The 12,770-nt window shown below is 35.9% G+C and overlaps 2 protein-coding genes across 3 annotated transcripts; one reads left to right on the top strand and one right to left on the bottom strand.

The window, feature by feature from the left end:
• Positions 1–21: 21 nt before the first annotated feature.
• ND-15 (NADH dehydrogenase (ubiquinone) 15 kDa subunit) lies at positions 22–629 on the top strand. Of its 2 annotated transcripts, XM_008197073.3 has the most exons (2): positions 22–178; positions 256–629. In XM_008197073.3, exon 2 carries the CDS (start codon positions 263–265, stop codon positions 566–568), a length of 306 nt encoding a protein of 101 aa, XP_008195295.1. In that variant the 5' UTR covers positions 22–178; positions 256–262; the 3' UTR covers positions 569–629. The 2 variants fall into 2 exon arrangements, with proteins under 2 accessions (XP_008195295.1, NP_001164206.1); NM_001170735.1 differs by lacking the exon at positions 22–178 and having other exon boundaries at positions 263–626.
• On the bottom strand, positions 616–12,692 carry Syt14 (Synaptotagmin 14). Its single transcript, XM_968819.4, has 9 exons — positions 12,552–12,692; positions 6,346–6,561; positions 5,282–5,543; positions 5,011–5,122; positions 4,744–4,950; positions 2,839–2,947; positions 2,627–2,784; positions 2,230–2,535; positions 616–2,171 (listed from the first exon to the last, which is right to left on the bottom strand). The coding sequence occupies exons 1-9, from the start codon at positions 12,583–12,585 to the stop codon at positions 1,971–1,973; spliced, it is 1,605 nt and encodes a 534-aa protein (XP_973912.1). The 5' UTR covers positions 12,586–12,692; the 3' UTR covers positions 616–1,970.
• Between the last annotated feature and the right edge of the window lie 78 nt (positions 12,693–12,770).

Raw genomic sequence — 12,770 nt, 5'->3', positions numbered from 1 at the left:
TCCGAAATAGTGAGTTAAGATATAATAAGTAAAATAAAATAGCGTTTCAATTTAACGAGCAATTCATTGCTACCAACTCAAGTGGACTTAAATTGGCAAAACAAATTAGGAGAAACGTTAGTTACTCGCAATTTAACAAGAATTAAATCAGCGTACGCGCTCGTTAGCTCACCTTTGCGTAAGTTACTTAATTTAATTGTTATTACTTGATTAATACATTTTGGCCTGATGACATAATCATAACCTAATTTTTAGCCCCAGAATGTCACTGTCTCCAGCCTTCAAATCGCCCTTTACCGACATAACTGGGGCTATTTTGAGCCACCAGTGGGGCGGGCGTTGCGCCGACATGGAACTGCGTGCCCTTGACTGTCTCGAAGCTTACGGTTTGGACCGGGGGATAAAAAAATGCGAGACCCTTATTACGGACTTCCAGGAGTGCGCCCTTCGCACCAAAGAACTAGCCAGGTACTCTGCCATGAAGGCCGAAAGGGACCGCCAATACAAAGCTGGCGAGCGGACCAAAGAGAACCGCTACGCGGAGCCCCCACAAGCTGATAGTTTTTAATCGTTGTGTAAAAAGTTGTAGTTTGGTGTAAATAAATAAATGGATGGTTCGACATAAATAATCCAAGTTTATTTGTACAAAATATGTAGAATACAATAATTATTAAAAAGACACCGATTTAGTGTGCATTTTGTGTTCAGCGGTGCGAATATCTGTCATGCAAATTTAATACTGGTAACAATTCAAATTGGAAAGGTACAAAATGGTATAGTTCTAAACGTACGGTAAAGTAAGAATTGAAGGCAATTTACACTTGTACCGGGTGACTGGCAATGGTTGTGCCGTTTAGTCACTCGGTATTTCCGTAGGGATGGGAGATCTTACAGAAGCTGGAGCAGCTCCGCTTAATATTTACATGGTCCTTCCGTGTTTTACTGAAAACCAGCGGCTCGAGCCGTAAAACACTAACAATATCATAAGATTATCTTCAAATAACTCCAATCACATAAAATCACGGCCAGTTTCACATTCATGAAAGGGTTTCCATTAGTTTATGAACACATTAAATTGACAATATTTTACAAATATAAGTATAAAACTTTATACATGTACAAGAGGCTCGCAAAGCGGTGCACAGGGGATTAATCATTGCCTTAATCCCGAATACACCCCTTGAGGATGAGTTTTGTACTTACCTTCTATAATTTTGTAATATCTAACATTCGATAAAGTTAATTTCTAAAACCCGATATTTACCCAATTTCCAAAAATCGCTCCACAAGGTAACAAGACGGCAAAACAACAAGAAATTGTCTTGTTATGATCGATTTTTGGTAATTGTAAAGTTGAGATAAAAAATGCCAGCTTCCCTAATTAATGACCCTGACTAATCGAGGAAGCCGAGTATGACACTGATTTTCAGTAGTTTTAAACTTTTTAAAAATACTGAAAAAACGTGAGCGTATTACGTATAAAGCTAAAACCCATCCCTACCGAGTTCGTCTTAGTCAATCCTGAAGCTTATATTTAATTTGTGCATTTGAATCCACTTGTTTTGGCAAATCTGTAAGTCGGTTGCTTTGATTGTGCCCTACAGACGTGCTCCCGTGTCGCATCAGAGTTTTGATCTTCAAATTCGATTATAATATCACAATAAAATTTAAGGAATGGCAAACGGAATGTACAGTTTTTATCAATCACGAGCCCTTCACATCCGTTCCATTCTAAACACTACATAATACAATAATAAGGCATAGACAAGTTAGCGTATATGTTAATAGTTCGAAAATATCAAATAACCATTTTAACCAACTCATTCAAGGCTTAATCTTCACTTAATTTGGCAGTTACTTAACTCTACCCTACACAATCTTAATTAAACAATAAAATTACGACTGCCTGCAACCGAAACCCCGATTAAAATGGTCACAGAACGAAATTAGATGATATGTGTGAGTAATGGCTATGACTGCACTAAAATATGCCAACGACAAATCTGCTGCTGTTGGGACTCCTTCATGTCCATCCAGTGGGCGAGCTCCTCGGCCCCGCTCGAATTCAAACCTAAACTAAACCAACCAACCATTTCCTTCTTCTTCGTGACGCCTTTCCGGTTGTACACCGACACCATCAGCGTCACGTCGGCCAGCTGGAACAGCGCCACCTGCCGACAGTCAGCACATCACAGCCCGGCCTTAAGAACATTTCATTGATTAACTCACTTGAAAAACGAAGGTTTCCTTGAAAAGTGGGTTGGGTTGCCCCCTCCGGACCGTAGTCTTGCTGTGGGCCAACTCCTGCCCTGTACTACTGACCAAATTCAGTTTAACGTAGGTATCAGGGGCCCGATTTAGGGCCAAGTTTCGGAAATGCGACCCTTTGACCACCTCTATGCTAAGTCTACCGGTCGTAGCGTTATAGCACAGCCCTAGGAGCAACTCGGGGACTCCCCCGTGTTGCATCGAGTGTGTGGAGCCCGTGCTATCCGACCGAGCTAGACTTGTGAGCTCCCCGGCACAACCTGTCAGCTAAACCAAAAAAAAATGTTATTTACAGCGTGAAGTTTTAATTTAACAAATAATGTAACAATTGAGTTGCATACTTAATTTTTTCTCTTACCGTCGTGTCGACTCGGGGCTCGAGGTTGAGCCAGAAGTTGTTTTCTAGTTCGAGGTTGATGTGAGTGAAACCGACGACCGCTTCTCCGATGAGTCGCTCACGTCGCATCCTCTCGCACCCGTATAACCGCAGTCTTATGCCCATTGAGTTCACGTCCTCTGCAATTTGCCGAGATTAATGGGATTAGGAGGTGGTGAATGAGGGTTAAGCACCTGGATTGACCCGATGGAGGACGAAGCTTTCCATATATTGCGGATTTTCACCTGATCGTATCTTGGTTTTGTGTTTCTGTTTCTTGCTAGGCAATAAAATCAACCGCACCTGAAATCGAGGGGAAAACTTTATGAGGGAAAAGTTGCGAGTTGGATATGATGCCAAATGGTGTTTGTGTTTGGCAGTTGGGAAGAGAACTGACGCGAGATTAATCCCAAGAAGATTGGGAGATGAAGGCAGTCGAATTTAAAAGTTGGAAATGTGAGCAATATCGGAGTTTTCCTAGATGAAATACACAAATATTCAACTGCTGGACGAGCATCTGATATTTAATTTACACAAGGAATTACAACTTTAATACGCAAAAAATAAATACTATTATGTTTATCGATTAAAAAGCTATAAATGATAAATGAAGTGCCTTTATTTCCTTTTGAAAAATAATCAATTTATACGCAATGAGCAAGAAATCTTTCCAAAACTCTTTAAATGGCCCAATTAGACCACAGTAAATAACTACAGTAATTTGAAACAATTAGAAACTCGAGCTCTCAATAATTCTCTTGTTTCTTTTCAATAAAATCGAAATCTTTTGCTTATTTTGTTCTAATTTTTTTCTAAAAAAATGATTAATTTGACGCAACTTGAAAATGAACAAAGACCTCCCATTTAAATTGTATAATTAGCTCAAGTTTTATTTAGAGCTGTTAAACTGTTCGGTGACTTCTTTTTTTATTTACTTATTTTTTTTTTTCATTTTTTGCGGACAGTCAAATAGGAGGACATTCTTATCAAAGATCACCTCTAATTTTGTTTTTTAAGATTATTTCAATGTCGAATCAGTTGAAACGATGAAATTTAGTAAATTGTCAAAAATAAGTTACTTGCTCTTCCGCGCTAAAAGTACTAATGGTCCAAATTTTTTAATATTTTTTTCTACACATTTTTTTCGCTCTACAATTATTTATCTACAATACAACAATAATATTTAATTATAAGTAAAATCAAGTGTGTGTTTTAAACGAAGACGTAATCGCTGTGATGGAATTATTCGATCACTTCTTGTATCTTTTTACTATAATTTTAAACTTTTCATGCTTTATTTTTAATTTTTTGGAAAAAATCTGATACAAGAAGCAGGACATTATTGCAGTTAACGAGGTTTACTATTGTTTTATTCAAGGTTTTGTTTAAGAGACAGAAAAAGACTAAAATAAAAATGGTCAGTTTTAGGTATTACTTAATTCTTCGATAAAAAAATTCATAACAGGAAAACTAAAAGTCGTAGAGCAAAACGGTTTATTCCATTGAATTAAGCGCTTCAATTTACGTAATATACCATCTTTCTTACAGCACTGACTCACTTGAAAACATTTTTTTTAATTATTCTGCATTGCAAAAATGGTGGATGCGCCGGGATACTAATAAAAATTTATAACTTAAAAACTAAAAGTCGTAGAGTGAAACGGTTTGTTCCACTGAACTCTGCGGCTTATTTTACGTATACTAGCTTTTGACAAGATTTAAAATTATGATTTTTTGTTGCCTAAAATTAGAGGAGCATTTTAGCAGAACATAAATACAAAAATTGAAAAATAATAACTATTTATTTTTTTCTTCTTCAAACAAAACACTGAGTAAGAAATGTAGAAAAGTTGAATGCTGTGATACAAATATTGTTATTTATTTTTATTTCGCATAATTACGAAAGTATTTAAGTTTTTGTTTTTTTACTTGATTTCGTTTTTACACTGAAAACTCGTCTGTTAAGCCCAGATTTACGCTTCCAACGGTGCTAGACAATATTTTCTTTTAATAAAACATCAAATTGAATTTATTTCAATCACTTCCCCATCCAATTAAATGATTTGTGAGGGAAGCTAGACGTTTGAAATGTGCCCTACCTGCGTGTGTGTGGGTTGACCGCGATCCCGACTTGGTATATCCCTTGCCTGAAGAACGTGTACCGTCATTTTCCGCATGGGCGCGTCATATAAAAGAGCAATTTCCAGTTGACCACATTTGTTCACTAGCTGCGTTTCAGGTTCGGATCTGATACAACACATTAGGTCGTTTCTCTCGTCCGTGTCGGTGTTCATTACGACAATGCACTGAAACAGCAACTCAATTAATTTACGACTCTAATTAACGTTTTTCCGATAATTACTCACGTCTCGGTTACTGTTGATGTCCGTCTGGACGATGGTTGACGAAGTCTCGATCTTCTGATAATCAATTCCCTGATTGTCAATTTTCGTTTCGCGCAAATCCGTCGACAGCCTCCTGCAAAGCAAATTAAAACCAAAACTGCGATTTTTACGACACGCTGAGGCTAGTTACTAGGAACAACTACGCGTTTTCGTGTCTTATTGCGACTTTGAAAAGCCCTTGACCTGGATGGACACAACTATCGGAAAATTCTGTCACAAGAAAAAGTTTTACCCGTGATTATCGTTGATCTGTGCTGTGACCCTTGTGGCGGGCACCCCGTGCTTCTCCCCCACTGAACTTGTTGTTGAGCTGCAACAGGAACTGTTGCTGCTGACGCCAACCCTGCCCTTCTCAACCAGGGAAATAAGGTCGTGGACTTGGCGAGGTGGGTAATAAGGGCCTGTTGTGCCAGATGTGGAATTTTGACGGAATTTTGAACCACCCATTTCGGACTCGGAACTCGAGTCGCCCCCATCAAAGGAATACGCTTTGACTGGAAATCGAACAAATCAATTCCTCTGGCTTGCTGGGTTACATGGCATAAACAGGTGGTATCGATCAGAAGGGAGCCCTCAAGGCTGCGACACTGGAATTATTCATCAGGCGACTGGAATTATTGGAATTTCGGCTCGATTTTTTTAAGGCTTTCAGTTGTTAAAATTATTTTTTCTTAAATAAAAGGGCCCGGTTCACAGAAAGAAGAAATTTTTCTTCAGGTGATCAGTGTTTATTTTAATCCATTTGACAAAACTTAATTACCTTTCCAGCTTGACAAGATGAAAAAAAATGTCGTTTCTGACATTTTTTTGTAATTTTTTTCTGAAAGTTTCCTACAATAATTATAATCAATTGTTTAAAAATGGCACCCGCTGGCTATTTGTTGTAAATCTTCTATGGACATGTGTGACATATTGTTCATAAATAAAACAGAGGTGAGTCAATTTATTGAAAAGGTTTGACGTCACAAAAAATCAATCACTTTTTTCACTGTTTTCATTCCGAGATCAATAAGAATAACTCGAGACAAGTCAAAAGCGTTGCTTTGAGCCGCCTTACGTTTCCACATCCTAACACAACTCTAAACAAAGCAAAAAAAAATTGTTGTTACTCTAATGAGAAAGCCTTGCGTGATGATCCTTTCTAATCAAAAATCCCCCGATGTAGCCACCTGACTTAGTTGATTAAGTTAATATGAAATTGATTAGAACGTAACCAAATTTGTAATTGATTCCAACCAATCCAATCATGACGTAACGTGCTTTCCTTTGATTAATAAATTTGCAAAACATTCTTACCTAACTTGTGCTTGAGGGGAGCTGGAGTGAAAGAAGTTGCAGGCACTGGTGGTGAGGGGACGGGGCGCGAGGACACAGGGGGGCAAGCTTCATCGCAGCAACCCATGCCTCCGACGGAGCCCCACCACCAGCGTTTGTTCTTGATGTAGAGGAGGAAAACGAGGAGGAGGGCCCCCATGCCGGCGATGGCCCCCAACACGGTGCCCCCATCCGTCCCTGAAAAATACATTTGTTTGCATCTCTGACTAACAAATCAAATCAGGACGAAACGAGGAACAAAACCTACTTACTGCGCCAATGAAAACATGGAGAAAATTGTTATAATGAATTTAACTCGGTTTCGTCTTTTGCCCTTTTCTCGGATTTAAAATAAAATAAAAATCAAAAGAAGCATCAATTTTTAGATATTACTAAAAAAATTAGAACGGCTGTTTCTTTACATCTTCACTAAAAAAATAATTCAAATACTAATACTCCTAAAGTAAGACGGTTTGTTTCAGCGTAATCTACACTTCGTTTTATGCATTGAACTAATTTTTTACATAACACTAAAATATTCAAGAATTTATTTAAAAATTATTTCAATTTGAAAAATGGTGGATGCGCCGGGTCATTTATTAAAAATGTATACCTCAAAAACTGAAAGTACTAAAAAGGTTTGTTTTAGCGTATTCTGTGCTTCATGTTATGTATTACAATAGCACTTAATCACTTATTTTTTAACTAAGAAAAAAAACTATAATATAAACAAGCAAAGTAGGAGCTACTTTAAAAAAATATAAATTTGAAAATTTTAAGTTTAATTGATTTAGTTTTGTTAAGAAAATGTGTAAGTAATAAAAACTTAAACATTTTAACTTAAACAGTTAACAAAACTCTTAATTTTCAAGTTATAAATTTTTATTCTAAAGAATTAAATATTCCTTAGTTGCGACCCTAATTTTAGTTAAAAAAATTCTAGTATAATACGTAAAATAAACCGCAAAAAATACTCTAGAACAAACTGTTTCGCTTTAGAACTTTTGGTTTTTGAGTTATACAAATTTTTAATAAATGACCCGGCGCCTCCACCATTTTTCGAATTAATATTAATTTTGTAAATAAGTTTTCCATTAAGCTAGTGTTGTAAAAAAAATAGTGTAACACACAAAATAAACTGTAGAATACGCTGAAACAAACCGTTTCAGTTCAGGGATTCGCACTTTTCATTTATGAATTTTTTTCCCGAAGGTCATTTATTAAAAACGTATACCTCAAAAACTGAAAGTACTAAAAAGGTTTGTTTTAGCGTATTCTGTGGTTCATGTTATGTATTACAATAGCACTTAATCTCTTATTTTTTAACTAAGAAAAAAAACTATAATATACACAAGCAAAGTAGGAGCTACTTTAAAAAAATATAAATTTGAAAATTTTAAGTTTAATTGAATTAGTTTTGTTAAAAAAATGTGTAAGTAATAAAAATTTTAAAATTTTAACTTAAACAAGGCCGAATAAATAATAAAATGTTTATGATTAGAGCGAAGCACAATTTCATTTTGTATGTAATTAACAATTTTGAGTTTTTTCAAAATTTTAGAAATCTTTTGAAAATTCTCTAATTTCAGTAGATTCCTAGTCGAGAATTCTCAACTCAGGACAAAAAATGCATCAAGAAATTAGCAACCCTAGCTAATTAAATCACTTAATACCAACTGAAAATAAGTATTTCTGAACTAAAAGTGGTAAACGAGTGCTTTTTATGTTCCTAGCACAGTCCCAGTATTAAATCTTAGCAAAAATTGTACATTGTTATAAAGTTAAAAAGAGTGTGACAAAGATTAAATTTCGTGTAAAAAGCCACACCAACTTACAAAACATTTCACTTCAGAAAAAACAACCGAATAACTGTTTTTATTTATTTTTTATTGTATTAACAAACAATTATTACATGTTTTATTTGAACCAGAATTTCTGAATCAGTGTTTGTTACATTCAAGCCCGCCACATTAAAGCCGAGATCCCCATATTCACAACTTCATCTCTTTAATACCTCCGTCGGTTATCAATAATTGCAGACGTGCACACTCAAGACCAAAGACCACCGTATTTATAGCCCATTCTCCAAACCTCATTGCATCAATAACGCAATAGTATTGATTGGACTTTTTGTTTTCTCTACACCGTCAACAATTCCTCCAAGACGCATCATCGTTTATCTCCCTTTCAAACAAACTCCAGTTTCAAGCGAATGCATTTTTAATACTGAGCGAGAACTTTCCAACTAGTTTATTTTATTGTTGTGATCCCGGCGCATCCACCATTTTCGTTGTGGGGAGTCCCCGAACGTCACAGCTAGGTCACAGGCTGTTTCATACGCGCTGCAGATGTTCAATGAACTACCACCAACAGGAGGGGGATCGATACTGGCACGTGGTGGGGGAAGGAAAGACTCACTTTTGCGTGGGCGACCGTCTAGGGGGAAGAAGGTAGCGCGTGCAAAAGGATCCAGCAAGTGGTCGGCCCTAATTAGGGATGTTCCCGAATTTGGGTGATCGATCGGGAACACAGGGTACGTCCATACACGTGGACAACAAGTGGTCGCGCCCACAGAGTCCTTAAGGATCGACAGGGATTTATGAATGGGAGAAACATTTGTTTACTACGGAGATCTAAAATTATCTGGGACGCCAAACGGAAAAATAGAATTATTTTATTGTGCAAATTTTATTTATCTTTGATTAATTAATAATACTGGTCTACAACGAAATTCTTGAAATAATTACAGTTTTTTGCATTGTAATTGAATTCTCAATATTTTTATGTGACAAAGTTGGGAGAACTCGATACGTTTGATGCCACGTCACTTTGTAACCAAGAAACTTCAATAATGATCTCCAGCTTTTGCGCTTTTTTTGTTACACTAATAAATGGGATAAAAATTGTCAATGCTTTCTTTGGACAACCACCTGATGTCCAAAAGGGTTAGATGGCTCCGAACTCCCCTTTTATCGCTCGTAACTATTTGCTTTAATAATGAAAAAAGTGGAAAAACAAGTCGCGAATGAGCTTTTTATTCCTCAGAGTGGAATTACAGGCGCCAAAACGACGCAATGATAATAGAATTTTGTAGAGGAGCAGGACAAAGAACATAGCAGCAAATGCGATCGTAAATTATCAACAAATTAGACATTAGAGCGCACACGATACTAATTAGCTTTCGGTCGCAAAAACGAATCCGGATAAATCAAGTCAAGTGTTTGCAAAAGAGTCAAGGACCTAACCAAACTAGGACATGCGAAATTTATAAAGACTAGACAAACTTCCTGGCGTCGGACTAGGGTTAGTGACCATTAAATCAGCCTCTGGTAGACAAACAACTAAAAAAGAGTTTAATCAATTTCAGCGCGCTGTTTCACATTGCATAAATTCGGAAACAAAAAATCGAAGCAATTGAGTTTTTTGCATTCAAAAAAACACGCTGGGAAAAACTGTTTTGTTCTAGAACCTTTGGTTCATAAGTTATAAATTTTTAATAAATAACCCGGCGCCTCCACCATTTTTTCAAATTAAAATTATTTTTAAATAAATTCTCAAATTATTTATTGTTGTAAAAAAACTAGTGTAATACACAAAATAAACTGCAGGATACACTAAAACAAACCGTTTTGCTATAGAACTCTTAATTTTCAAGTTATGAATTTTTATTCTAAAGATTTAAATATTCCTCAGTTGCGACCCTAATTTTAGTTAAAACAATTCAAAAACTTAAATGTAGTAAAAATCTAGTATAGTACGTAAAATGAACCGCAAAAAATACTCTGGAACAAACCGTTTCGCTTTAGAACTTTTGGTTTTTGAGTTATACAAATTTTTAATAAATGACCCGGCGCCTCCACCATTTTTCAAAATAAAATTAATTTTATAAATATGTTTTCAATTAAGCTAGTGTTGTAAAAAAATAGTATAACACACAAAATAAAGTGTAGAATAAGCTGAAACAAACCGTTTCGGTTTAGAACTTTTCACTTTTGATTTATGATTTTTTTTCCTGAAGACTTAAATATTCCTCAAAGAAATTGCGATGCTAATTTTAGGTAAAAAATTTCAAAAACTTAAATGTTGTAAAAATTTAGTATAATACGTAAAATGAACCGCAAAAAATACTCTGGAACAAACCGTTTCGCTTTAGAACTTTTGGTTTTTAAGTTATGTAAATTTTTAATAAATGACCCGGCGCCTCCACCATTTTTCAAATTAAAATTAATTTTGTAAATAAGTTTTCCATTAAGCTGGTGTTGTAAAAAAATTAGTGTAACACACAAAATAGACTGTATAATACGCTGAAACAAATCATTTCAGTTTAGGACTTTGCATTTTTGATTTATAAATTTTTTTCCCGAAGACTTAAATATTCCTCAAAGAAATTGCCATCCTAATTTTAGGTAAAAAATTTCAAAAAATTAAATGTTGCAAAAGTCTGTTATTATAATTTATTATTACAATTCATATTATTATTATAACTTAAAATGAACCGCAGACAATTCGCTGAAAAAAACAGATTTTCCTTACGCCGAGTAAATTTTTCATATTTTTCGAAAAAATCCTAAGATCATTGTTAACGACTTGACACATTTTTGTATTTTTAATTCATACCTCCGACACAAACAGTAGACGAAAGTGAGAACCCAAAACTTTGATTAAAAAAATAATTAGAAACGACGCAATTTCATTACAAACATTCGTTTCAGAATTTCCATGCTGTTGTGTACGCTAATTAAGTTCAAACCTTATTAAAAGGCTTTTACGTAATTTTTCTTTTGTGTGGAATTGTGGATGCGCAAAAATGTGCAAACACAAAAAGGGTGCTTTTATTTTGGCCAAAATTCTCGTAAATTTGCGTCACACAACTCTGAACTTCCATCCAAGTGTTAAGAAACCCCCATAATCCTAATTGTCACAAATGACGAACTAAACCACAAGACCTGACATTTCCATAAATTCAAATCTTGCTGTGATATTTCCTTTGTGTATGTGCTAAAATCTGGCTTCTAAAGAGAAATGTTCCCTTAATGAACAAATGCAACACATAAGACAAGAACGCAATTCGCTTCAAATATTAAACATTCCTCGTTTTTCTTAACTTAATTATCATTTTGCTGCAGTCGCAGTCATGAATATTTAAATCCCGTTTTCATAAAGCTGCAACATTTCCGAAAAACAACAGCAAAAACCTCAGACGAATTGATTTTTCCCATAAGCTGTCGTCATTACAGTTAAATAATTCACTAATTTCCAAATTGTTAAATGTCACGGATCGCTACAAAATCTCATCTTTCTGTCCATTCAAAACCTTTCTGCTGCATATTTAATAGTGGCATTAAACGTGACGCACTCAGGGCCGAAAGTAACGTTTGTCGTCACGTTTTCCGGGCAATTGTTGCTAAAAATAAGCCAATTGCGATCACTGTCAAGTCCAACCCTTGAGTACCAGTTACCGGAGGAAAATTCGCCAGCATGCAAATCAATCAAATTCTGTTTACTTGAAACGAATCGCAGCCAATAATAAAAGAATGCACCCACGACCGACAATTGTTTGTTTTCGCAGGACTGGCTTTAAGACTAAAAATAACCAACCACTGGGGATGTTTTCACGTTACCCGCGGTTATTTCTGCACTTGTGCCATGAATGAAAATCGAAATAAAATATATATTTTTTGCTCCGTTAACGAGAAAAGTTTTAATAACACGAAACTTGCATTTGCATTAATCGCAATAACAAAAGAAACACGTTTGCGTCCTTATTATCGATCAAGTTCAAGTTCTGAAATTGTATATTTTTTGCACACATCCAGCAGGCTGCGTTTAATCATGTGACAAGTGTCACTTATGACAGTTATTGCTGCAATTTTTCACGGCCTACGGGGGACTCAAATTTTGTCTCCAAATTATCTATGCAAAAGAAATGGATGCTCTTATCACGCTGATAAATCGTTCAGCAAAAACGGGCAAATAATTCGAGATTCTTGGACGCATTTGAAGGAATCTAGCGAAATGTAGGTCACAAGAAAGGATACAAAATACGCATAGTTGGAAAATCAATTGTGTTGTTTACGTCCGCTTTTCCGGTGTTTTACTCAAACTTATATGCGTTAAAATAATATATAATGAATGCAAAAGCGGCGTCTTTTTTGGAAAAAAATACAAGTGGTGTAAGCTCGACTTACCGCCCAGGTAGCTGTGTTCGGAGATGACCAACATTGCGGCCTAGTCGCGCTTAAACCTCGATTTAGTCATTTTGTGCACAAACCACCACAAAACCGTTCACTTGTGTTTACAACTTGCGTTTCGGTTGAATTTTCCCAAAGCACTGAACAAAGTGCGCTTCTGCGGCCGCTCCTGCGCCCGAGCTTTCGGTGTATTGTGGGTTGCGTGCCGCGAAGGTG

Source organism: Tribolium castaneum, chromosome 3 (assembly GCF_031307605.1).
Source record: "Tribolium castaneum strain GA2 chromosome 3, icTriCast1.1, whole genome shotgun sequence".
Classification (NCBI taxonomy): Eukaryota; Metazoa; Arthropoda; class Insecta; order Coleoptera; family Tenebrionidae; genus Tribolium; species Tribolium castaneum.
The sequence above is the reverse complement of the archived record's forward strand: the minus strand, read 5'-3'. Positions and strand labels throughout refer to the sequence as shown.